Genomic DNA, 27,882 nt, shown 5'->3' with positions numbered 1-27,882 from the left:
GCTGGAGTACATTCCTCATCTGCTGTGTTCATCATATGTGCCTGGCATAGAGTGATATTTCCTCTTGCTGGAGTACATCCTCATCTGCTGTGTTCATCATATGTGCCTGGCATAGAGTGATATTTCCTCTTGCTGGAGTACATTCCTCATCTGCTGTGTTCATCATATCTGCCTGGTATAGAGTGATATTTCCTCTTGCTGGAGTACATTCCTCATCTGCTGTGTTCATCATATCTGCCTGGCATAGAGTGATATTCCGCTCGAGTATTGCTGGAGTACATTCCTCATCTGCTGTGTTCATCATATGTGCCTGGCATAGAGTGATATTTCCTCTTGCTGGAGTACATTCCTCATCTGCTGTGTTCATCATATGTGCCTGGCATAGAGTGATATTTCCCTCTTGCTGGAGTACATTCCTCATCTGCTGTGTTCATCATATGTGCCTGGCATAGAGTGATATTTCCCTCTTGCTGGAGTACATTCCTCATCTGCTGTGTTCATCATATGTGCCTGGCATAGAGTGATATTCCCTCTTGCTGGAGTACATTCCTCATCTGCTGTGTTCATCATATGTGCCTGGCATAGAGTGATATTCCCTCTTGCTGGAGTACATTCCTCATCTGCTGTGTTCATCATATGTGCCTGGCATAGAGTGATATTCCCTCTTGCTGGAGTACATTCCTCATCTGCTGTGTTCATCATATGTGCCTGGCATAGAGTGATATTCCCTCTTGCTGGAGTACATTCCTCATCTGCTGTGTTCATCATATCTGCCTGGCATAGAGTGATATTCCCTCTTGCTGGAGTACATTCCTCATCTGCTGTGTTCATCATATGTGCCTGGTATAGAGTGATATTCCTCTTGCTGGAGTACATTCCTCATCTGCTGTGTTCATCATATCTGCCTGGTATAGAGTGATATTCCCTCTTGCTGGAGTACATTCCTCATCTGCTGTGTTCATCATATGTGCCTGGCATAGAGTGATATTTCCTCTTGCTGGAGTACATTCCTCATCTGCTGTGTTCATCATATGTGCCTGGCAATAGAGTGATATTCCCTCTTGCTGGAGTACATTCCTCATCTGCTGTGTTCATCATATCTGCCTGGCATAGAGTGATATTTCCTCTTGCTGGAGTACATTCCTCATCTGCTGTGTTCATCATATCTGCCTGGTATAGAGTGATATTTCCCTCTTGCTGGAGTACATTCCTCATCTGCTGTGTTCATCATATCTGCCTGGCATAGAGTGATATTTCCTCTTGCTGGAGTACATTCCTCATCTGCTGTGTTCATCATATCTGCCTGGGATAGAGTGATATTTCCTCTTGCTGGAGTACATTCCTCATCTGCTGTGTTCATCATATCTGCCTGGCATAGAGTGATATTTCCTCTTGCTGGAGTACATTCCTCATCTGCTGTGTTCATCATATGTGCCTGGCATAGAGTGATATTTCCTCTTGCTGGAGTACATTCCTCATCTGCTGTGTTCATCATATGTGCCTGGCATAGAGTGATATTCCCTCTTGCTGGAGTACATTCCTCATCTGCTGTGTTCATCATATGTGCCTGGCATAGAGTGATATTTCCTCTTGCTGGAGTACATTCCTCATCTGCTGTGTTCATCATATGTGCCTGGCATAGAGTGATATTTCCTCTTGCTGGAGTACATTCCTCATCTGCTGTGTTCATCATATGTGCCTGGCATAGAGTGATATTTCCTCTTGCTGGAGTACATTCCTCATCTGCTGTGTTCATCATATCTGCCTGGCATAGAGTGATATTTCCTCTTGCTGGAGTACATTCCTCATCTGCTGTGTTCATCATATGTGCCTGGCATAGAGTGATATTTCCTCTTGCTGGAGTACATTCCTCATCTGCTGTGTTCATCATATCTGCCTGGTATAGAGTGATATTCCCTCTTGCTGGAGTACATTCCTCATCTGCTGTGTTCATCATATGTGCCTGGTATAGAGTGATATTTCCTCTTGCTGGAGTACATTCCTCATCTGCTGTGTTCATCATATCTGCCTGGCATAGAGTGATATTTCCTCTTGCTGGAGTACATTCCTCATCTGCTGTGTTCATCATATGTGCCTGGCATAGAGTGATATTTCCTCTTGCTGGAGTACATTCCTCATCTGCTGTGTTCATCATATCTGCCTGGTATAGAGTGATATTTCCTCTTGCTGGAGTACATTCCTCATCTGCTGTGTTCATCATATCTGCCTGGCATAGAGTGATATTCCCTCTTGCTGGAGTACATTCCTCATCTGCTGTGTTCATCATATGTGCCTGGCATAGAGTGATATTCCCTCTTGCTGGAGTACATTCCTCATCTGCTGTGTTCATCATATCTGCCTGGCATAGAGTGATATTTCCTCTTGCTGGAGTACATTCCTCATCTGCTGTGTTCATCATATGTGCCTGGCATAGAGTGATATTCCCTCTTGCTGGAGTACATTCCTCATCTGCTGTGTTCATCATATGTGCCTGGCATAGAGTGATATTTCCTCTTGCTGGAGTACATTCCTCATCTGCTGTGTTCATCATATCTGCCTGGTATAGAGTGATATTTCCTCTTGCTGGAGTACATTCCTCATCTGCTGTGTTCATCATATCTGCCTGGTATAGAGTGATATTTCCTCTTGCTGGAGTACATTCCTCATCTGCTGTGTTCATCATATGTGCCTGGCATAGAGTGATATTTCCTCTTGCTGGAGTACATCCTCATCTGCTGTGTTCATCATATGTGCCTGGCATAGAGTGATATTCCCTCTTGCTGGAGTACATTCCTCATCTGCTGTGTTCATCATATGTGCCTGGTATAGAGTGATATTTCCTCTTGCTGGAGTACATTCCTCATCTGCTGTGTTCATCATATCTGCCTGGTATAGAGTGATATTTCCTCTTGCTGGAGTACATTCCTCATCTGCTGTGTTCATCATATGTGCCTGGCATAGAGTGATATTTCCTCTTGCTGGAGTACATTCCCCATCTGCTGTGTTCATCATATCTGCCTGGCATAGAGTGATATTCCCTCTTGCTGGAGTACATTCCTCATCTGCTGTGTTCATCATATGTGCCTGGTATAGAGTGATATTTCCTCTTGCTGGAGTACATTCCTCATCTGCTGTGTTCATCATATCTGCCTGGTATAGAGTGATATTTCCTCTTGCTGGAGTACATTCCTCATCTGCTGTGTTCATCATATGTGCCTGGCATAGAGTGATATTTCCTCTTGCTGGAGTACATTCCTCATCTGCTGTGTTCATCATATCTGCCTGGCATAGAGTGATATTCCCTCTTGCTGGAGTACATTCCTCATCTGCTGTGTTCATCATATGTGCCTGGCATAGAGTGATATTCCCTCTTGCTGGAGTACATTCCTCATCTGCTGTGTTCATCATATGTGCCTGGCATAGAGTGATATTTCCTCTTGCTGGAGTACATTCCTCATCTGCTGTGTTCATCATATGTGCCTGGCATAGAGTGATATTTCCTCTTGCTGGAGTACATTCCTCATCTGCTGTGTTCATCATATGTGCCTGGCATAGAGTGATATTTCCTCTTGCTGGAGTACATTCCTCATCTGCTGTGTTCATCATATGTGCCTGGCATAGAGTGATATTTCCTCTTGCTGGAGTACATTCCTCATCTGCTGTGTTCATCATATCTGCCTGGCATAGAGTGATATTTCCCTCTTGCTGGAGTACATTCCTCATCTGCTGTGTTCATCATATGTGCCTGGCATAGAGTGATATTCCCTCTTGCTGGAGTACATTCCTCATCTGCTGTGTTCATCATATGTGCCTGGCATAGAGTGATATTTCCTCTTGCTGGAGTACATTCCTCATCTGCTGTGTTCATCATATGTGCCTGGCATAGAGTGATATTCCCTCTTGCTGGAGTACATTCCTCATCTGCTGTGTTCATCATATGTGCCTGGCATAGAGTGATATTTCCTCTTGCTGGAGTACATTCCTCATCTGCTGTGTTCATCATATGTGCCTGGCATAGAGTGATATTCCCTCTTGCTGGAGTACATTCCTCATCTGCTGTGTTCATCATATGTGCCTGGCATAGAGTGATATTTCCTCTTGCTGGAGTACATTCCTCATCTGCTGTGTTTCATCATATGTGCCTGGCATAGAGTGATATTTCCTCTTGCTGGAGTACATTCCTCATCTGCTGTGTTCATCATATCTGCCTGGCATAGAGTGATATTCCCTCTTGCTGGAGTACATTCCTCATCTGCTGTGTTCATCATATGTGCCTGGCATAGAGTGATATTCCCTCTTGCTGGAGTACATTCCTCATCTGCTGTGTTCATCATATGTGCCTGGCATAGAGTGATATTTCCTCTTGCTGGAGTACATTCCTCATCTGCTGTGTTCATCATATCTGCCTGGTATAGAGTGATATTTCCTCTTGCTGGAGTACATTCCTCATCTGCTGTGTTCATCATATGTGCCTGGCATAGAGTGATATTTCCTCTTGCTGGAGTACATTCCTCATCTGCTGTGTTCATCATATGTGCCTGGCATAGAGTGATATTTCCTCTTGCTGGAGTACATTCCTCATCTGCTGTGTTCATCATATGTGCCTGGCATAGAGTGATATTTCCTCTTGCTGGAGTACATTCCTCATCTGCTGTGTTCATCATATCTGCCTGGCATAGAGTGATATTCCCTCTTGCTGGAGTACATTCCTCATCTGCTGTGTTCATCATATGTGCCTGGCATAGAGTGATATTCCCTCTTGCTGGAGTACATTCCTCATCTGCTGTGTTCATCATATGTGCCTGGCATAGAGTGATATTTCCTCTTGCTGGAGTACATTCCTCATCTGCTGTGTTCATCATATCTGCCTGGCATAGAGTGATATTCCCTCTTGCTGGAGTACATTCCTCATCTGCTGTGTTCATCATATGTGCCTGGCATAGAGTGATATTCCCTCTTGCTGGAGTACATTCCTCATCTGCTGTGTTCATCATATGTGCCTGGCATAGAGTGATATTTCCTCTTGCTGGAGTACATTCCTCATCTGCTGTGTTCATCATATCTGCCTGGCATAGAGTGATATTCCCTCTTGCTGGAGTACATTCCTCATCTGCTGTGTTCATCATATGTGCCTGGTATAGAGTGATATTTCCTCTTGCTGGAGTACATTCCTCATCTGCTGTGTTCATCATATCTGCCTGGTATAGAGTGATATTTCCTCTTGCTGGAGTACATTCCTCATCTGCTGTGTTCATCATATCTGCCTGGCATAGAGTGATATTTCCTCTTGCTGGAGTACATTCCTCATCTGCTGTGTTCATCATATGTGCCTGGCATAGAGTGATATTTCCTCTTGCTGGAGTACATTCCTCATCTGCTGTGTTCATCATATCTGCCTGGCATAGAGTGATATTTCCTCTTGCTGGAGTACATTCCTCATCTGCTGTGTTCATCATATGTGCCTGGCATAGAGTGATATTCCCTCTTGCTGGAGTACATTCCTCATCTGCTGTGTTCATCATATGTGCCTGGCATAGAGTGATATTTCCTCTTGCTGGAGTACATTCCTCATCTGCTGTGTTCATCATATCTGCCTGGTATAGAGTGATATTTCCTCTTGCTGGAGTACATTCCTCATCTGCTGTGTTCATCATATCTGCCTGGTATAGAGTGATATTTCCTCTTGCTGGAGTACATTCCTCATCTGCTGTGTTCATCATATGTGCCTGGCATAGAGTGATATTTCCTCTTGCTGGAGTACATTCCTCATCTGCTGTGTTCATCATATGTGCCTGGTATAGAGTGATATTTCCTCTTGCTGGAGTACATTCCTCATCTGCTGTGTTCATCATATGTGCCTGGTATAGAGTGATATTTCCTCTTGCTGGAGTACATTCCTCATCTGCTGTGTTCATCATATGTGCCTGGCATAGAGTGATATTCCCTCTTGCTGGAGTACATTCCTCATCTGCTGTGTTCATCATATGTGCCTGGTATAGAGTGATATTTCCTCTTGCTGGAGTACATTCCTCATCTGCTGTGTTCATCATATGTGCCTGGCATAGAGTGATATTTCCTCTTGCTGGAGTACATTCCTCATCTGCTGTGTTCATCATATCTGCCTGGTATAGAGTGATATTCCCTCTTGCTGGAGTACATTCCTCATCTGCTGTGTTCATCATATCTGCCTGGTATAGAGTGATATTTCCTCTTGCTGGAGTACATTCCTCATCTGCTGTGTTCATCATATATGCCTGGTATAGAGTGATATTTCCTCTTGCTGGAGTACATTCCTCATCTGCTGTGTTCATCATATCTGCCTGGCATAGAGTGATATTCCCTCTTGCTGGAGTACATTCCTCATCTGCTGTGTTCATCATATGTGCCTGGCATAGAGTGATATTCCCTCTTGCTGGAGTACATTCCTCATCTGCTGTGTTCATCATATGTGCCTGGCATAGAGTGATATTCCCTCTTGCTGGAGTACATTCCTCATCTGCTGTGTTCATCATATCTGCCTGGCATAGAGTGATATTTCCTCTTGCTGGAGTACATTCCTCATCTGCTGTGTTCATCATATCTGCCTGGCATAGAGTGATATTTCCTCTTGCTGGAGTACATTCCTCATCTGCTGTGTTCATCATATCTGCCTGGCATAGAGTGATATTCCCTCTTGCTGGAGTACATTCCTCATCTGCTGTGTTCATCATATGTGCCTGGTATAGAGTGATATTTCCTCTTGCTGGAGTACATTCCTCATCTGCTGTGTTCATCATATCTGCCTGGTATAGAGTGATATTTCCTCTTGCTGGAGTACATTCCTCATCTGCTGTGTTCATCATATGCGCCTGGCATAGAGTGATATTCCCTCTTGCTGGAGTACATTCCTCATCTGCTGTGTTCATCATATGTGCCTGGCATAGAGTGATATTCCCTCTTGCTGGAGTACATTCCTCATCTGCTGTGTTCATCATATCTGCCTGGCATAGAGTGATATTCCCTCTTGCTGGAGTACATTCCTCATCTGCTGTGTTCATCATATCTGCCTGGCATAGAGTGATATTTCCTCTTGCTGGAGTACATTCCTCATCTGCTGTGTTCATCATATGTGCCTGGTATAGAGTGATATTTCCTCTTGCTGGAGTACATTCCTCATCTGCTGTGTTCATCATATCTGCCTGGCATAGAGTGATATTCCCTCTTGCTGGAGTACATTCCTCATCTGCTGTGTTCATCATATCTGCCTGGCATAGAGTGATATTTCCTCTTGCTGGAGTACATTCCTCATCTGCTGTGTTCATCATATGTGCCTGGCATAGAGTGATATTTCCTCTTGCTGGAGTACATTCCTCATCTGCTGTGTTCATCATATCTGCCTGGCATAGAGTGATATTTCCTCTTGCTGGAGTACATTCCTCATCTGCTGTGTTCATCATATGTGCCTGGCATAGAGTGATATTTCCTCTTGCTGGAGTACATTCCTCATCTGCTGTGTTCATCATATCTGCCTGGCATAGAGTGATATTCCCTCTTGCTGGAGTACATTCCTCATCTGCTGTGTTCATCATATCTGCCTGGTATAGAGTGATATTTCCTCTTGCTGGAGTACATTCCTCATCTGCTGTGTTCATCATATCTGCCTGGCATAGAGTGATATTCCCTCTTGCTGGAGTACATTCCTCATCTGCTGTGTTCATCATATGTGCCTGGCATAGAGTGATATTCCCTCTTGCTGGAGTAGATTCCTCATCTGCTGTGTTCATCATATCTGCCTGGCATAGAGTGATATTTCCTCTTGCTGGAGTACATTCCTCATCTGCTGTGTTCATCATATGTGCCTGGCATAGAGTGATATTTCCTCTTGCTGGAGTACATTCCTCATCTGCTGTGTTCATCATATGTGCCTGGCATAGAGTGATATTTCCTCTTGCTGGAGTACATTCCTCATCTGCTGTGTTCATCATATGTGCCTGGTATAGAGTGATATTTCCTCTTGCTGGAGTACATTCCTCATCTGCTGTGTTCATCATATCTGCCTGGTATAGAGTGATATTTCCTCTTGCTGGAGTACATTCCTCATCTGCTGTGTTCATCATATCTGCCTGGTATAGAGTGATATTTCCTCTTGCTGGAGTACATTCCTCATCTGCTGTGTTCATCATATGTGCCTGGCATAGAGTGATATTTCCTCTTGCTGGAGTACATTCCTCATCTGCTGTGTTCATCATATGTGCCTGGCATAGAGTGATATTTCCTCTTGCTGGAGTACATTCCTCATCTGCTGTGTTCATCATATCTGCCTGGCATAGAGTGATATTCCCTCTTGCTGGAGTACATTCCTCATCTGCTGTGTTCATCATATCTGCCTGGTATAGAGTGATATTTCCTCTTGCTGGAGTACATTCCTCATCTGCTGTGTTCATCATATCTGCCTGGCATAGAGTGATATTCCCTCTTGCTGGAGTACATTCCTCATCGGTATCCAGTCATAATGTCGAATACAATAATGTCGAAAGACAAAATGTCGAAAATATTTAATCGAAAATAAAAATGTCGAATTACAAAAATGTCGAATTTTTTTCGATTTTTTTTCGAATTAATGTTTAAATAAATAATTAATTAATTATAGTTTATAAAACATAATTTTTTTAAATGGTTAAAGGTATATCCATGGTGGGTGGGGGGGATGGGGAGGAGGGGGGGGTTGGAGGTAGGGGTTTGGGATGGGTTTCTTAAATAATTAATTAATTATTTAATATTATATTAAAGATTTTTTAAAAATAATTAAAGGTATCTCTATGGGGGGTGGGGGGGATGGGGAGGAGGGGGGGGGTTGGGGTAGGGGTTTGGGATGGGGGGGTTGGGGGGGGACCCCCCCCCCATAAAAAATGTTAGTATTTGTGTAAAAAAAAAAAAAAAAAAGTGTTTTGGGTTTTCGATTTTTTTTTCGACATTTTTTTTTCGAAATTATGACTTTTCCTATTATATGTATGTGTTTTCGACTTTTTTGCATTCGACATTTTTTTTTCGACATTTTTGCTTTTCGACATTAAGTTTTCGACTTTTTGTCTATGAACCTTCCTCATCTGCTGTGTTCATCATATGTGCCTGGCATAGAGTGATATTCCCTCTTGCTGGAGTACATTCCTCATCTGCTGTGTTCATCATATCTGCCTGGCATAGAGTGATATTTCCTCTTGCTGGAGTACATTCCTCATCTGCTGTGTTCATCATATGTGCCTGGTATAGAGTGATATTTCCTCTTGCTGGAGTACATTCCTCATCTGCTGTGTTCATCATATCTGCCTGGTATAGAGTGATATTTCCTCTTGCTGGAGTACATTCCTCATCTGCTGTGTTCATCATATGTGCCTGGCATAGAGTGATATTTCCTCTTGCTGGAGTACATTCCCCATCTGCTGTGTTCATCATATCTGCCTGGCATAGAGTGATATTTCCTCTTGCTGGAGTACATTCCTCATCTGCTGTGTTCATCATATCTGCCTGGCATAGAGTGATATTTCCTCTTGCTGGAGTACATTCCTCATCTGCTGTGTTCATCATATCTGCCTGGCATAGAGTGATATTCCCTCTTGCTGGAGTACATTCCTCATCTGCTGTGTTCATCATATCTGCCTGGCATAGAGTGATATTTCCTCTTGCTGGAGTACATTCCTCATCTGCTGTGTTCATCATATCTGCCTGGTATAGAGTGATATTTCCTCTTGCTGGAGTACATTCCTCATCTGCTGTGTTCATCATATGTGCCTGGCATAGAGTGATATTTCCTCTTGCTGGAGTACATTCCTCATCTGCTGTGTTCATCATATGTGCCTGGCATAGAGTGATATTTCCTCTTGCTGGAGTACATTCCTCATCTGCTCTGTTCATCATATCTGCCTGGCATAGAGTGATATTTCCTCTTGCTGGAGTACATTCCTCATCTGCTGTGTTCATCATATCTGCCTGGTATAGAGTGATATTTCCTCTTGCTGGAAACATTCCTCATCTGCTGTGTTCATCATATCTGCCTGGTATAGAGTGATATTTCCTCTTGCTGGAGTACATTCCTCATCTGCTGTGTTCATCATATGTGCCTGGCATAGAGTGATATTTCCTCTTGCTGGAGTACATTCCTCATCTGCTGTGTTCATCATATGTGCCTGGCATAGAGTGATATTTCCTCTTGCTGGAGTACATTCATCACATGTTATTCTTTAGTCAAATTATCTTTGCATTTTGCACATTTCTGATCCACTTTCTAAGTTCCACTTTCTCCAGCATGGGGTCTGGCATGGATTCACATGCTCATGAATATTCCCCGTCGTCAGGCTGGGAATCCTCGGTAAAGAAAAAACCAGTATCAGTTTCGTTTCTGATCTGTCTTTCGTAGCAATAACCAATCACTGGTCTCTGCGTCATACTGACCACAGCCAATGACTGCCCTCTACCTAAGCACCGCCTCTGGCAGCCATCTTCAGATTTTTACCGCACGTTCATGTGTTGGGATCCTCGTGCTATTGCTCTCGAGCGTTAGTGCTATTTTTTCGCGCTTTTCACAAAAAAACTTCGATTCTTCGGTCAAAAGAGCCTCAAGCTCCACCGATCCTACATCCGATCAACGGGGACCCGTGTCGGATTCGTCTGTGCCCCTCAAAGGTGAAGATTTCGTCGAGCTACACTTCGGAGGACTCCAGAAGCTTCTCAGGCCCGGTCTCGGAGATGGCCCAGGAGAAGGGAAGCTCGACGCCCGGAAAGCTGTTCAGGGTCTGCCCTGGATGCCAGCTGCAGAACGTCTTTAAGGAGGACGAACACTCTTTCTGCCTTTACTGCCTTCATGAGGACAAAACGCACGTGGAAAAGGACTGTGCGTTTTGCGGCAACATGTCGGAACGGACCATGAAGGACCGTCATCAACGTCTCGCCAACTGGCTGGAGGGTAAGAGCCCGTCTGGCGAGAAGAAGAAGAAATCAGAGCGGTCTTCTAAGACCTTTGAGGGCGCCCCGGCGACGGGGGCCCAACATAAGGCCAAGCACCGCGAGTCCGCTGGCACCGGGAGCGCCGAACGGTCGGGCTCTACGGGCGCCAGGCAGGGCGCACCCTCCCCGGCGCCATCAACCACGAGCCAACGCTCTGGGTCGGGTAAGAGGAAGGCCGAGCACCCGGCGAAGCTCCTGGAGAGGCCCCGGTCGAGCTCTAAGGCAGAGGAGGAGCGTGGCAGTGCCCCCTCCCTCAAGGATAAGGCGGTGAGCGCACCTAAGGTGGTGAAGGCCTTGATCCATCCGACCAAGCCCTCTATCGAAACGGTCGCGGCGGCCCTGGCCCAGCCTGTGGAGGCTGCACCAGTGGTGGCGACCTCAGGGCCCAGAATCTCCCTGCCTCCTCGGAGGGAGTCTTCTTTTGTGCCCATCGATAGGACCCCCGTGAAACCCTCCGTGGGGAAGAAGGGGGGGCAGGGCGTCGTCGTAGATTCGGCCTCAACCTCAGAAGAGGAGCTGATCGAGGTCTTAAGCCACGGCCTAGGCGTGGAACAAGACCAGCCCGTCGGAATGGGCCCCGACGCAGGTGACGACGACGACATCGTCGAGGATACCGACGGGGCCCCTGCTCGCCCGTCAGATTCCCCTCTGCCAACGCCGCGAGACAACTCGGCGGCCATTTTGTTGGCCATACAGTCCTTATGCACTGAGATAAGGACGAGGCTACCGTTACCGACGGAGGAACCTCTCCTGTCGGGGGATCCAGAACCGGGACCTTCTGGTGTTCCCCCTACCAAGAAAAGAAGGATCCATCCTCCACCTCCTTTTCAACCGTCGCGCCCCGTCCAGCCCTCCTCCCCATCCACCCGAGGGGATGATACGGGGACTGACACGGCAGCGACGGGTACGGACGACGAGGCATACGACGAGGATTTTCCGTCGTCGCTCCCACCAGGGCTTCTCCGCCCGACGAGATCGGATCTTTCCACTCCATGATCTCCAGGGCTTCCGAGCTTTTCCAACTCTGCCCTGAGGAGAAGAAAAAGGAAGGCTTCCTTTATCAGCGGCGCGAGGCCAAGAGGAAGACGGTCCTCGCAGTGCCTCTGTTGGACGACATTTGGGATGAGGGCCTTTCCCTCCTCAAGAACCCTTCCACGACGCCAGCTAGAAGAGACCGGTACGAGAAGAAGTACCGGGTCCCAGACACGGCCCCCCTATGCCTCCGGGCGCAGCCTACCCCGGACTCCGTCGTCTCCGCGGCAGCCAGGAAGAAAGCGGGGGGGGGTGCGGCCTCCACATCAACTTCCCCGCCGGACGGCGAGGGAAAGAAATTGGATACTATGGGACGTAGAGTCATCTCGTCGGCAGCGACGACGATTAAAGCGGCCAACGCCTTGGCTATCGTGGCCCGCTACGACAGGGAGCTCTGGTACAAGATGGCTCCCCTGCTGGATTTTCTGCCGGACGACAAGAGGGCGGAGGCCCTTGAGATCCTCCAGGAAGGTGAAGTGGCTTCGGACCACGCCATCACCGTGGCGACGGACATCGCCGACGCGGGGTTCCGCCAGCTGGGCAACGGCGTTTGCCTTCGACGTCGTGGATGGCTCAAAGCTACGGACTTTCGGCAGGACGTCCAGACCAGAGTCCTGGACATGCCCTTCGACGGGAACAACCTGTTTGGGAAGACGGTGGACGATTCCCTCCAGGCCATCAAGGCGGATACTGAGACGGCCCGGGCCCTTGGAGTCCTGCAGCAACGACGGACGCCCTTTCGGAGCGGCGGAGGCAAGGGCGCCTCCAAAGGTTCCGGCGGCGGTTTCTCTTCCTACCGTCAAGCGGCCCGCTCGTCGTCGCAAGAGGCCTACAGAGGACGAGGCAAGTCTAGCGGACCCCGCCGTCGTCGCCAAGGAGGTCAAGGCGGCAAGGCCGCGTCCAAGCAGGATTGAACCGGCCGTGGGGTCGGGCCCCCACCGAAGCACCCCGGTGGGAGGCCGGCTGGCGGGCTTCGTCAGCGTGTGGGAGTCCATCTCCACCGACCGTTGGGTGCTGGACGCCCTGGCCCGGGGCCACGCGCTCGAGTTTCAAAGAAGGTGCCCGCGCGTCCCCCCCGTGGCCAGGAAAGAACTTCACGTCCCTCAACTTCTCCTGGAGGTAAAGGCGATGCTCAGGAAGGGCGCCATCGAACTCGTCCCAAAGAGGCTTCGGGGCTCCGGAGTCTACTCGCGATACTTCCTCGTGAAGAAGAAGACGGGAGGATGGCGCCCCATCCTAGACCTGCGACGGCTGAACAAGTTCATCAAGGCGCAGAAGTTCCGGATGGTCACCCTACAGCACGTCCTGGGTCAACTGGAGGAAGGAGACTTCCTATCGTCGTTGGATTTGGAGGATGCCTACTTCCACATTCCAATCCTAAAGGGGCACCGAAAATTCCTCAGGTTCGTGGTCCAAGGGCGTCATTACCAGTTCAAAGCCCTTCCCTTCGGACTACGGTCGGCACCCAGGGTATTCACCAAGTGCCTCGCACCGGTGGCGGCGCAGCTGCGCCGCGAGGGGATTCACGTCTACCCCTACCTGGACGACTGGCTCATCCGCGCCAAGACGAAGGAGCTCGCCGTGGTCCACACAGCAAGGACCGTCCAACTCCTCACGGACCTGGGATTCTCCGTGAACTACGCCAAATCCCACCTGGTGCCCGCGCAAGTCGCACTGTTTCTGGGAGCGAGGCTCGACACAGTGTCCCTTCTGGCCTCCCCGTCGGAGGAGAGGACCAGGACCATCTTGGGCAAAGTGCAACGGATGTTGGTGGCCGACGCGGCCAAAGTGAGATCCATCAAGTCCCTCCTCGGGATGATGTCTTCCTGCATCTACCTCATTCCCATGTGCAGGCTCCGGATGCGCCCGTTGCAAGAATTCCTGGATGCGCGCTGGATCCAGACGACGGGCAGCTTCGAAGAAAGGATCAAGCTCGACGAGAGTTTCCGACGAGCGATACGGTGGTGGGGCACCCGCGCGCATCTGACGGCGGGCATGGACTTCCAGACCCCAGCCCACCAGGAGACTGTGACCACGGATGCCTCCCTGGAAGGGTGGGGAGCGCACACCGAAAATCTGCACGCGAGGGGACTCTGGCTCCCGACGGAGAAGTCCCTGCATATCAACGTCCTGGAGCTCCGTGCAGTGTTTTGGGCCCTCAGGTCCTTCCTTCCGTCCCTGAAGGGCAAGGTGGTGAGGATCTTCACCGACAACACCACCACCATGTTTTACATCAGGAAACAGGGCGGAACCAGGTCCCCAGCGCTGTCCAAGGAGGCGCAGGACCTGTGGCATTGGGCCGTCGCCCAAGGGATTTTTCTGGTGCCGTTTCATCTGGCAGGGATAAAAAACACCATCGCCGACTCACTCAGCAGGGAGCTGCGCTCGTGCCACGAGTGGGAACTACGGCAGGATCTGGTGGATCGCCTCTTCCGACGGTGGGGCACACCCCAGATCGACCTGTTCGCGACGGCTACGAACACCAAGTGCCGGAGGTTCGCCAGCAGGTTTCCCCAGACGAGGAGCATGGGCGATGCTTTCTCGTTCCCCTGGGAGGGCCTGTTCCTCTACGCGTTCCCTCCCTTGCCTCTGCTAATCCGGCTCGTCAACCAGCTCAAGAGGTCACGGTGCAGGATGATCCTCGTCGCACCTGCGTGGCCGAGGCAGATATGGTTCCCGGACCTTCTGGACTTGTCAGCGTCCCCGCCGATCAAGCTGCCGGCGGACGCGGATCTACTCTCCAGGGAAGGAGGCGCCATCCTCCACCACGACCCGAAGTCGCTGAACTTGCAGGCCTGGCTCCTGCAGCGCTAGAGTTTGGAGGATACGACATACCGGCCGATTGCAGAGAGGTTCTTGCAAAGGCCAGGGCGTCCTCGACTCTTAAATGCTACGGACACAAATGGAAGAGGTTCTCTGTCTGGTGCCACGCACAGAAGATTAACCCTCTACGGATTACGGCTCCCCAAGTACTGCCGTACCTGCTGACGCTGGCCAAAGCTGGACTGGCACACGCGTCCATCAAGATTCATCTTGCTGCGATCTCCCGATACACCAGAACCACGGGGCGGACGTCCTTGTGGTCTCATCGTCTGGTGAAAGAGTTCATGAAGGGACTATTCAGATCGTTCCCGCCGGTGAAGGCTCCGGCCCCGGCGTGGGAGCTCAACGTGGTGCTGACCAAGCTCATGGGACCTCCGTTCGAGCCTCTGCACTCGGCACCGTTGAAGTTTCTATCGTGGAAAACAGCTTTTCTTGTGGCCATCACCTCCGCACGACGAGTGGGAGAGATCCAGGCCCTTTCCTGCAAGGCCCCGTACTTGACTTTCCACGACACGAGGGTAGTGCTCAGGACCCACCCCTCCTTCATGCCCAAGGTACCGTCGGACTTCCATCTCAACGAACCCTTGGTGTTACCTGTGTTCTTCCCGTCGCCTTCGTCGCCGGCTGAGAGGACTTTGCACTCGCTGGATGTAGCTAGAGCGCTGAAGTTCTACGTGGACCGCACGAAGGGTTTTCGGAAGACGTCACAACTCTTTGTGAACTTTGGACCTGTCAATCAGGGGAAGGCTCTCTCGAAGGCTTCCATCTCCAGATGGCTCTCCGGCTGTATCATGTACTGTCACCGGTTGGCAAACCGACCGCTGCCTGGCCGTCCGAGAGCCCATTCCACCAGAGCGATCGCAGCTACCACGGCGTTCCTATCTGGTGTGCCCCTGCTGGACATATGCAGGGCTGCTACGTGGAGGTCGACGCACACCTTCACGAAATTCTACTGCGTCGACCGGGATTCCAGGGAGGAGTCCAGGGTCGGCTAAGCAGTGCTGCGCAACCTGTTCGCCTGAGGTGGGCCTGGTGAGGAGGTAAGATGCTTAATGTTGAGTTGATGTGATGCTTAATGTTGAGCCTTTGCCACCTCCCGTGGTTGTGCATGTGTGTACTGCTATGTATTCTTTATTCATGAGCATGTGAATCCATGCCAGACCCCATGCTGGAGAAGGAACAAGTTACTTACCTGTAACTGTTGTTCTCCAGCATGGGTCTGGCATGGATTCACATGCGAACCCTCCCGCCTACCCCTCTGCGGCTCTTCACTTGGTCATACTGCCACTTCACGTGCTTCCAAATCTGAAGATGGCTGCCAGAGGCGGTGCTTAGGTAGAGGGCAGTCATTGGCTGTGGTCAGTATGACGCAGAGACCAGTGATTGGTTATTGCTACGAAAGACAGATCAGAAACGAAACTGATACTGGTTTTTTCTTTACCGAGGATTCCCAGCCTGACGACGGGGAATATTCATGAGCATGTGAATCCATGCCAGACCCATGCTGGAGAACAACAGTTACAGGTAAGTAACTTGTTCCTTCTTTAATGTCCATAAACTTATCAGTGTTGTGTTGGCATCAGTGGATTCAATGTGGACTGCAGTAGCTACTATGGCATTAGTGGGTTTTTGGGCTGAAGCAGCAAGTCGGCCAATGAACAGGTAACAGGACCATGGATCTCCCCTGGGCCGGACAGGGGGTGGGGGGTACACGGACCCCACCATTTCCCCTCTAGGGATGTTGCTGTCTAGGTTGCACGGAGGATGGTGGATGAATTGGTGCCAGCACTTGCTGTTGTAAATCACTGAGCACAAGTCAGGGAGGTATGAATTCTAGTTCACTCACAGTAGATGCTGTCTCGGTTAAGAAACCCTTGGTTATCGCAGTTTCTCTCTCTCTTCAAAGCACCTGCGGAAGCTGAATAACTTTAACTCCTACTTGGCCATCCTCTCCGCCCTGGACTCGGCACCCATCCGCAGGCTGGAGTGGCAGAAGCAGACCTCAGAGGTGAGTCGGGCACCAAGGAGGGTGCACCTGCTGTTGGAATACTCGTATATGTTCGAGTGCATTTGTGGTACATGTTGTGGGGAAAGCTGGTGTCTCGGAAAGACTTGCTTTGTACTCAGAGCAAGTCTGAACCTTGCCTCCTTCTGTGTCCCCTGCCCTCTATTACCTGCAACCTTTGCACATCGCTTGCTGACGGGGAGGTACAGGGGGGCTTTGAACATGATTCTTCTTGGTGGTGCTTGAACATTGTGTGTATTTGAATCCACAGGGCCTGGCAGAATACTGCACCTTAATCGACAGCTCGTCTTCCTTCCGAGCGTACCGGGCAGCCCTGTCGGAGGTGGACCCCCCTTGTATACCCTACCTGTGAGTACATCTCGTCACCTGCTAACAAAGGCACGCATGTAACTGCATCTAACGGGGTAGTGCCCTACCCTCGCATTTACACTAGTCCTCTGTGCCAGCTAGCTGCAGCTAAACAGCAAGCACGCAAAGCACGAGGTTCCTGTATACTGACTGAACTGTCCCCAAACGGGTAACGCATACCGTTCAGTGTATTTAATATACAGAACCTTGCCATTAGGTGCATAATACTCTACTAGATTCACATACTCTGCTTTATGCTGCCATCTTGTGGTTGAATTAGAAAGTCACTGTAATGTAGCATTTTTATAGGCGAAAGAATTGTAGATGGTGTTTTGCAGTACAATGATGCTTCATTGGCATGATTAAAGGCATAGGCTTACCAAAGCTGGGTGTTGCCCACTTTTTATCTGATATGTTAGCCCTTTTTGTACTTTTATTTTGGCTTTTCTGGGTTTTGGACTTCATTTTTTCTCTCAACGTGGCTTGATCCAAAGTTTGTATGTGCTCTGCTTGAGTCCTTATAACTTCTAAGGCAGGGGTACCTCAAAGGTACCACTTAGTCCCCCAGAGACAGCACAGTGTGGCATGGCTCAAAATGCAGGTCTTGTTGAGTCTAGTGGGGGTCGGGGTCGTCGTTTTCGGAGTCCCCAGGTCGATTGGAAGGAAGGGTAACAGCAGGCTCCAGTTGGACTGCAGGCTCTCTGGTAGCTGGAAATCGTCTCAGCCGTGAATTCTGCATCTTCCTCTTTGCTTTTGGTTACAGTGTTCTACTACCTCTTCAGCTTCCAGAATCAGACTTTTATGCAGGAACCCAGCCAATCAAACAGCCATGCAACATTCAAACTTGGGGGGGTTGGCAGTCCTTTTAGGACAGCCAGCCTCCCAGTTTGAACTGGATTCTCGCACTCAGGCTGGAAGACAAAGGGCTGCAGTGCTTTGGACTCCTCCCTCGCTTCCTGCCTTCACAGACACTCTGGAGCCTGGGCAGAAAGATAAAGCTAACACAAAGAATTTTCCCACCCTGGATGTCAGGGGAAGGAACGGGAAAGGACAGGGAACACTAAAATGGCGAGAAAAGAAGACTGGGCCATTTTGGTTAATGAGCACCCAGTACCTGAAGAGTGATGATGACGTTGCAGCTGGATGCCTTCAGAATGCAGCAGTGGTGTACCAGGTCTCCTGTTAAAAGGAAAGGACTCTGGAAGAGATTTTACAGCACCACTCGAGAGAGGGGACTCCCAGCAAAGGATTGGCTGTGCTCCAATGCAGATCTGCGGTTTTGGAGCCTTTTTACAGACGCCAATGAAGAACGGTTTTCGTCCAATCGATTCACCTTGCTTGCTCAGACCTGCACTCTGGTGAGGGGACTTTGAGAAGGGGGATCTTGCCTCTGGTCCAGAAGGAGTCCACCAATGTTTCGGATGGATTCCTTTGTGGCAAGGCAAGGCAATGCACTGCCGGAAGGTCGCAGGTCCCAGGGTTTTGACGGTTTGCAGCCCAGGAGGGTTGCAGGTCATCGTGAGATGGCTCACATTGCAGTTCATCTTAGTAGTGATTATGCCTACCAGTCCAAGGGAGGAAGTCTTCCTCTTCGGAGCTTCCCTGTCAATACAAAAAAAAAGGTCAGGACAGCAGTGGTTGATGGAAGGTGCTGCAGGCGTCTCTAGTGGTCGTCTTCTTTGGTTCTTCAGTTCCAGGGGTCGACTTGTTTCAGCCTCCGGATCCTCTTCTTTTATCCAGGAACCCATCCAATCAACACTCATGCTACATTCAAACTTTGGGGGATGGCTGTCCCCTTAGGACAGTCAACCTCCCAGTTGGAACTGGTTTCAGACATGCATGGCAGAAGACAAAGAACAGTGGAGCTTCGGACTCCTCCCCTGCTTAATGTCCTCACAAACACACTGGAGCCTTCACAAAGGATTCCCGCCGAAGACAAAAGTCAAACCAGGACCTCCCCCACCCAGCAGGGCAGAAGGACCAAGAAAGGACAAGCACACAGGAAATGACGAAAAAAGAATACAGCCGCCATTTTGGGTCAACAGTGACCCTTCACAGTCTGCAAGAAGAATTACACAAAAGACAGTAGGACACATCTAATGCCACCAGCCATTCAGGTGTGCTTGTAACTGTAACATAAATGTTACAGTAGCAGTGAAAGGGAATAAAGTGTATCCCCTCAGCACGCCACATACACTGGTGTGTGCTGATCTCAGAAAAGGAAAGGTAAGAAGGATAAAAAGTATCACCCTATCTTTGGGAACAGTAGTTCTCTTAAGGAAAATCAGGGGATAAAAATGAAAGCCCAAAGGGCTTCCAGCAACACTGCAGAAAAGGTGCTGGCTACTGCAATAGTACATTACTGATGCCACAGGAAATATGGAAGAAAGCATGACTCCATAAATGAACAAGGGTTTCCATAGTCGGAGCAAGAAAATTAATGAGGGGGAAATGTTCCTTCTCATTCAGGAGTCCAACAAAAAGTGCTGGGAATCTCACAGGTAGAGGGATTTGGCATAAAAATGAAACATCTCCCTAACAAATGCCTTACAGTTCAGATGCCATTGTTTTCATTCTACTCTCCAGCTCTCTGTTGCTCCTTGGGTAGGTGCTTCTTAGATCCCTGTGTGTATGCTGTTTGATCAACTTCACCCTTTCATGACCTGAACAGGCGGCACAAGGTTATATCCATTGGGCATTACGATGGACGTCCACCCTCCCTCCTCCAATGCCCCCACTGAAAACCTTTGCAAAACATAAACACTACCTGGAAAGATTATTGAAATGAGAATGATCTACTAACTCAAAAGCTACTGTAAGAATACGAGCGCCTTCCCTGTCGAGCCTAACCGCCTGGTTTCTTCTGCCTTTGCTTTTCTAGGGGCCTGATCCTGCAGGACCTCACCTTTGTGCATTTAGGGAACCCTGACCACATCGATGGGAAAGTCAACTTCTCCAAGAGGTGGCAGCAGTTCAACATCCTCGACAGCATGAGATGCTTCCAACAAAGGTGAGATGTCACAGAATGTCAGGCTTGAAGGGTAGGCATGGGTGCCTCGAGAAAGGGGATCAGGAGGCGGGGCGCGGGTGGAAAGGTATACTCCAGAATTGATTCCAAGCATTACAAATCCCGAGACACTCAGAGGTGTGACTTATGCAAAAGTACACAGAGCGTAAAATGTCAAACTGGGTGACTCTCGCTCTAGAATCATGCTGTTGCCTGTCCTGATGGAATGTCTTGAAGGCAGTGTGACCAAATCATTCACGTTGGCAGACATTTCCGGACATTTTGTCCAGTAGGTCAGACACCCAACGTCGTCATGGTCATACAGCGTGCCACCTCTAGCCAAATGAACTTTGGGAAGGTTTCCTGATGATCCACATTATGCCTACAAAAAGGAAAGCATGATCTGCACCGACATTGCTGCTGTTGACAGCCTTGTGTGTGCAGAAGTGCAGTGTATAGATGGCCTGGCGTGCAAAGTTTCATTACCAAATGTAATACCTAACATGCAAGCACAATAGTCTCTTTTCTTTGAAGGTACCAAATGGACATGACATTAGAGGCCTGCCTCTGCTAGATGGCACACAAACTCTTTTGCTGAGTCTTAAGAGCTTAGACTCCCTCTTCTTACTACACCAGTATGTGGGGGGTACACTACTAGTGGGTACAGCGAGTGGCATGAACTTACTTTTCTTACTTTTGGGAGGGGCGTGAATGTTTTTGTGATGTGTGGTAAGACTTTTGGCATGCTTGTGTGTGGTAGAGTTGGTGGAGGCACATGGTACTTTTTGAGAGGGCACCGTAGAGGTTGTGGATGGATATAAATGAAGATAAAGGAGGCAGGAGCTTGGGAGGTGCATTGACCGGATTGTGGCATTGCAGTAGTATGAGTTGTTTATCGGTTCACCAATGTCAATCATTTATTTGCACATGTTATGACCAGCCTCAGAAGAAGAGCACAGGCTCGAAACACGTCTCAGGCTGATTCTGGAATGAATAAATACATATGCATGATACCTCACAGTGATTGGCGCAGTGCGATTGTATACATTTACTAATATGAGTTGTTTAGAGGTATCACCATAGTATATGGGAAGGGCATGTATAGTGCTTCGGAATTGTTAAGAATCATGGACCAGACTGAGGTAAGGGCATGGGTTGGGCTGTGGGTTTGGACTGGACGGGCGTCAATGGGGCTGTGATAGGGGAGTGAGTGGCTGTGGGTTGCAGAACTGGCGCAGTTTTCCAGTTTCTCTGTCGTACATGTCTAACCCTGATCCTTTCTCTGCAGGCACTACGACATCAAGAGGAACGAAGAGATCATTTCCTTCTTTAATGACTTTAGTGATCACTTGGCTGAGGAGGCTCTTTGGGAACTGTCCTTAAAAATCAAACCCCGCAATATAACGCGGAGGAAGACAGAGCGGGAGGAAAAGACCTAGGAGGAGGCGGCATTGGGGGGTGTCCGCTCCCCAGAGACGGCAGCTATTGGAAAGTAGGAGATGGCGGTTTGCACGTGTTACTGGAGCCCTTCTTCCTGTGGCGGAGGGAGAGAGCACGAGAGAGCAGCAGGGTTTGACCACCCTTCTGTGAATGCTGCTTTTTTCGGAGACACAGTGAGCCATGAAAGGGGAGGAGGCCCTGCCCATGCAGAGTTTCCCACCAACCATCCTCATCTTCACCGGATCTAAACGCCTCCCAAGTGCCATAAAAATGAATCCTGTCAAGTTCCGAAGAGAATTTGGAGGCCGATCCTTCTGCAGTTTGCTCAGCCAGCGGCACATGTCGCCTCTGCCCTTTTTTATGTTGTATTTTATTTTTGTATACATTTGCCTTTGTTATGGTTGTTCCTCCCACCACCACCTGCAAGGCAGATGGGACATGGACTGCGATGAAGTGACGCTATGTGGGTTCCTCGCCCTCTCGAATGGGCCTGGATGGCTCCCGGATGTGCTAGTGCAGACCTCAGTTTGTCTACCAAGGAATGAGGCCATTGGTTACCTGAAAAAAGGGAGGAAAGACTAGCGCATAAGACTGTGGAGAAGAGCTGCCATTCTCTTCCCACCCCTCTGAAAGATGTTCATGTAATTGACGGCTCTCCTCCTTTCTTCAAAGACTTGCATCGGGACTAACGATCTGATGGGTATGGTCACCCCCATCTGCAGTGGCCACAATGCTTTCAACATAGGAGAGATGCTCTCATGAAAGGAGTGTTTGCCTTTATTGTTTACAGCCCCCTACCCCTCCTGCCTTCTGCATACTGTAGTTGTAGTCTGGACATGGCCATTTCCTTCCCTTTCATCCATTGAACAGGTGTCATTGGTTCCTGAGCAGGCCCGGGAACTCTGGGGCCGGTACTATCCACTTGCACACCCTCTCATTTATAGAATGTCCGTTCTGTACATATTTGTGTTTCAATGGACGGTGATGTTGGTTTTATATTTTATTTTCATGCATGACTGACCGAATGGCATCATTTAATGTTTCGTTTTGTTACGGATAAGGTTTAATTTGTTGAACTAATGTTAACTGTGCTGAGACTGGAAGGAGAAGCTGGCATTGGCACAGAAGAGGGACGCATTTAATTGGCATAAGGGAAAGGGGCAGCAAAATAGAGGAGGCCAAGTCCTGACTGCAGTTAAGCTTGCAGCTGGTCTTCTAAGCTTTGGAGCTAATACATGTAAGAGTAGTTTGGCATTTTCCTCCCTTTCTCAGGGCTGGGTGCCTCAGCCACTGCTCTGTCACTGGCTGGCCATGAAACATAAACCTTTCACGTCACGCTCACCAGAGTGCACACCATGCCGTTTCCGCTGGTCCCAGAGTGAATGTGCGTTATTTCATGTATTCCCATACTAAATGCCTAATTCTCTGAGCTATGCCTCGATCCCTCAGTTTCCAGAGGCCATCACCAGAATTCTGAGAAAGCTGAGGAATAGCGGGCAATCATAACATGTGAACGGTTGAGTTAGCAGAAGATTAGTGGAATGATTTTGTATTAATTTATGGGAATGCGACAGTTTGGATGGTGGCACAGCTTGTTCAGGATTCTAGGAACAAGCTCTTTTCAAATTGGCCTTTCTGTGGCTCCTTAAGAATAATTGCAGGAGTTAGAATTGCAGCTGGGGCAAGTCGAAGGCGGCGTACCGGTGCGTGCATACAGCACTGATGTGTACGGATCCCCTGCCGCTCCAAGCGGCTGCCAGTGAAGGAGCTCATGCGGGTTCTCTTCCGAATTCTTATTCTCCTCTTGATGTGCACAACTCCGATCTTAAACCATTTGTCTGTTTTTGGATTCTTCAAAATAGTTTGTATTTTTAAGAAATCATTTAATTCAAGCCGTTCTTGGTTGCATACGGCTTTCCAATGTTCCTAGATGTTACCGCTTCCTGGCATTCTGGACATGCTTGGGCATGGTTACTAATCCGTGGTGCATAAATCATGGCTGATCATCGTCCTGTACATCATTCCTACCACAGGGAGTCGATATGCAGGCTTTTTAGGCAGAGCTTTGCTGTCTTAACATAGCATCCACACTATTTCGGAACACCCAGTCATTCCTCAGAAGGCCTTCCAATGCACAACTACTGGATCCTGTCCACTTTCCTCTATCCTAATAAAGGGCAGGGCTCAAATAATTTTTGCAAAGCAGAACCCTATTTTAGGTGCCAATCCTGGGCGAGGACGCAGGGCCATCTTTAGACTACTTGCTCCATGAAATTCTTTCTAGACAAAGCATGCCAACAGGTAAGCCCTCTCATTCCAACATCATTTGACTCCGGTGAATAGTTTCCTTCCTTGCACCCGGGAGCGATATTGTAGATCCTTAAGTGGCTTGCCACTGTCACCAAAGCTTCTGCGTACATGAGCCGAGACTGGCGCTGGCACTGAGGAATCGCAGTGTCTGGTGGCAGCGTTCATCCTGAGGTGTTACAGCAGCCGCCGCCTAAGAGCTGGAGAATGATTATAGAGGGCCTTGCGCCTATTACCAGGACTATGCCTGAGCCTTGGGATGGTGTGGTGTGTGGTCTGCAGCAGCCTTGGCTTCTTCCTGCTTCCCACCTCGCACCAGTGTTGCACATGAGGATTCCAGCACAGGAAACTGACACTGCCTAGTTTCTTCCAAGTTATTGGGCTTTTCTTGCCTTTCTTTCTTTGGAAGATGGAATCACTTATCTCTACGGGTAATTGCATAGAGAAATGCTCACTCCACACCGGATTGAGGCCGCATCCTTCTTCAGGCATCCAGTTTCCTGAGAATGAGAATGGAACCGCTGTTTAGCTTGGGCGGCCAGGACTTTGCTGCTTTCAATGCTACTGACCCCCTGCATTGCATTAGTGTCTGTCTGGATGCTATTGGTAGGAAGTTGCTTTCCAGTTTATGAGGAAGCACTGCCAGCGGGATTGCTCGCCAAGCTTCCAAAGGTTTGAGCAACAAACAACTTCTACCAAAGGGTGTGACTGAACAGAAAATCATCCTTAGCAAGGACTTGCCGTTCCCAATGCGTGCCCCTGCAAGGGGCAGTGTGGCACATCATCTGGATATTTGGGCGGTGAGCTCTTCGATTCTCGGCTTCCTTTGTGCATTTTTGCAGTGTAAATCTTGAGTGGGTAATGGGCCAGGAGATCTCCCTACAAATGTCTCACTTGGCAAGGAAGGTTGCAGGGCACAGAGTATATCTCACACATGTATGGGGGAGTACATCAGGAAATAGTGAGATTCATACTCCGGGAGAGGTCAGTTCACACGTGGAGCTGTATGTGTCTTGATCAAACACAAAGTATCCAGCGCTTCCTGGAGCAAGTAGCGGCCCCCTTCTCAGGAGCACTCATTAGCTCTAGAATGGAAACAACCTGACGTCTTATGCGGTCCCGCTCTGTTGCACAAGGTCCTGCCCAACCGGTGCGCTGTCCATCGCTTTATATATAGCAGCTTTTCCACCAAGCTCTCTCCCCTCCCCAAGGGGGAGGATCTTTTGTCTGAACGGAAAGAGATGATATTGCCACGCTGCCACCAACTCTGAATTGTTTTGTTTTTTTGCAGCAAAACACAGCTCCTACAGAGCGCCATCTCTTCTACTAGCTAGCAATACAGCAGAAAGTCGTTCCGCTTCTGCCACTGTGGTTTCGATTGTGCTGTTAAACCTCTGTCATCTTTAACAATGTTCTTTTCTTTATCGCCAACCTGGCTAGTTCAGCAGTCCCGTGGATTACTGCGGGATTCATGTGGCAGCCTTAGGGTCTATCAAAATGCAGACGTCCATTTCTTCTTACCCGGTGGGCAAGACAACTGCAATCTCTGTGCCCAGCAGTTCTGAGAACCCATCATTCTATTTCTGTTATGGCTGAGTTCTTTCTGAATTTCATTTTAATCAAAAATATTGCCTATTATGTCTTCTTTCTAAATCCCTCATCAGGAGCAGAAAAGGCACTGTGTTCTTTGTTGCATGGGTCCCTTAAACTCTACCTGGATAGGACACAATCATGTTACGAAGCAAAGGTGCATAATTAAGAAGAGATGGCTGAAGCTTCCCTAGCACGTTGGGTTGTGCCGGCGTACAATGGATTGCATGCACATGAGCTCTGCCATGTTGGCTTTATGGGGTGATGCTCAATTCGGTCAGACAGTTCTGCAGAACTATATTCGCCTACCGTTGAATTAAACCAGGCTCCCTGTGATGTAGCTTCAGCTTTGGATGCTCCCAGGAGTATGGAGGAAAGGGGGCAGTGGACACTGTAGAATGCAAGTTACCCACTGAGCTGACTATTATACCCCTAGTCCCCTTACTCCGTGTCCCCGCCCTGCGTTCCCTCTAACCCAGTTATCTGTTTGTTTCAGCATAGGAAGCTGGGAAAAGAATGGTGTGTGGGTTTGTGTGTAGCAGGCGGGACGGGACCTGAATCAAGGGCATGCACGTTGGCTTTACATCTACAATCGTAGGGTTTTGTTTTTCAAAAACGTGTCAGGTCACCTCCCTGCCCTCCCGCAGGACCGACATCCCCCAAGTGGGGAAGCGGACTAAAGAAAGTGTAATCTCTCCCATGTGACATTTAAACCCCTTCATCTCTGTGCTTATACAAGCTGCTTAGTCGTATTGCATCCTTAAGACCACTTGTGAACCCTGCTCCACCAGAATCTAGCATCCTTGGTAGTGGAGAGACTCAGTGGTGGGCATGTTTCTCAATGTAAACTTGTGCATAAGGATGTGTTGTGGCACTTGTTTAGGGAGTGCACATTTCTATCTAGTCCAGTGGAATGTCTGCCGAGTGTCCGGTTTAAACGTGGGGGGGTGGGGTCGGTGGGTGTGTGTCAGTCAGTGTCAATGCCGCTTTAATCCTTCTCTGGTAAAGTCTCCCCACTTGTTCGTTTGTTCCAAAGTTGCCCCTTGTATAGCAGTATTATTTGATTTGCAATGTTGTCGTTTCATTTCACCGTCTCGTGCCTGTATCAGAGTGCCTCCTTGTGTTTAAGGTGCAACACTCTCAGCCCCCCATTTCACTACAGATGAACACCCAAGAGGTGGCCTCGCCTACCCCTCAGAGTCCAGTGCAGGATGGACACACAGCCAGCTTTGTCTCGTCTTTGTAAAGTGCTTGGTAGCCTCTGGACTGAAGCTGAAAATGCCCTTCATGTTTGGTCTGTCATTTCACCTTTCTGTTTGGTGCTTTCTCCTTTCAAGTGCTGTGTTTAAATTATTTGAACCCCCCCCCCCCGACTCTGTGGGTCTGGCTTTTCCATCAGATGGCCTTGCCCATGGGGCCTTTCCCCCCTCAGTGAGCTGCCCTGGCGATGTCCTCGGATTTCCATTCCCGCTGGCTGGAGGGGCCGCCCAGGGAAAGGCCAGCAGCTAGTCTTGCTTTGGGCTTTTTATAGCGGGGTGCTGCACACTCCACCTAGACCTTTTCCAGAACTGCCCTTTTTTTAATCTGCTGCACATAACACATTAGGCAACAATTTCTTCTCGTCAGCATTTCAAAATTGTAACTTTTATATTAAAAGTAAAAAAAAAAAATCATGCAAATAGGCCAACGATCATGTTTACAATGCATGCTGCAGGTCTGTGTATTAAAGTGACAATCGAGCCCCACACGTAACGCGTGTCATTGAATTTGTGTTGCACTCTTACTACCGCGTCTACTTTTTTTCCATTTGCAATTATGTTGTAGTTTTGTTCCAACACAAACGTGCGAATTGCAAAACAAGTTTCCAAGATGTACAGTGCCTGCTTTAGGTTCTTGCACACCGTTAGGCCAACGGGAAAGAGCGTCTCTCAAACATTGACGTGCTTCTGCAGTAGTCTAGTGTCATCCTTGTTTGGTGTGAAATCACTGTTTGAAAAACACATTAAGGAAGAAAAAAAATTGTTCGACTTTTAGGCCGTTTTTTTTCATGATTCATTGATCGCTCTTGACTGAAAATGTTCTGTTGCTTTAAAAATTGGGGTTGTGTTCAAGCGGGGGCAGCGGGCTTTCTCCGATGTGAAGCATGAGTGTCCCCAGCATTCCATCTTTCATGCATCTCTAAGCAGCTTCATCCCTGATGCTGCCATTGCTCAGGCAGGGACCAGGCAGCTGCAGTAAACAGGTCTGTGCTGGGGCCTTATCCACCAATGCGGGCGAAGAGCCCGCCCCCCAACCCTCAGCATTGCGTCCCCATCACCTGGCTAGGAAT

The 27,882-nt window shown here is 48.8% G+C and overlaps 1 protein-coding gene across 1 annotated transcript in view; it reads left to right on the top strand.

The window, feature by feature from the left end:
- RAPGEF1 (Rap guanine nucleotide exchange factor 1) overlaps positions 1-27,300 on the top strand; it is a 740,344-nt gene extending 713,044 nt beyond the window's left edge. The window contains exons 23-26 of the mRNA XM_069609296.1: positions 16,742-16,843; positions 17,112-17,209; positions 20,091-20,219; positions 21,505-27,300. Coding sequence (XP_069465397.1) covers positions 16,742-16,843; positions 17,112-17,209; positions 20,091-20,219; positions 21,505-21,655 — 480 coding nt within the window. The 3' untranslated portion in view covers positions 21,656-27,300. The remainder of the gene's footprint in view (positions 1-16,741; positions 16,844-17,111; positions 17,210-20,090; positions 20,220-21,504) is intronic.
- The last annotated feature ends 582 nt before the right edge of the window (positions 27,301-27,882 follow it).

Source organism: Ambystoma mexicanum, chromosome 8 (assembly GCF_040938575.1).
Source record: "Ambystoma mexicanum isolate Mex_15411 chromosome 8, UKY_AmexF1_1, whole genome shotgun sequence".
NCBI classification, from domain to species: Eukaryota; Metazoa; Chordata; class Amphibia; order Caudata; family Ambystomatidae; genus Ambystoma; species Ambystoma mexicanum.
This window is presented reverse-complemented; position numbering and strand designations above follow the sequence as displayed.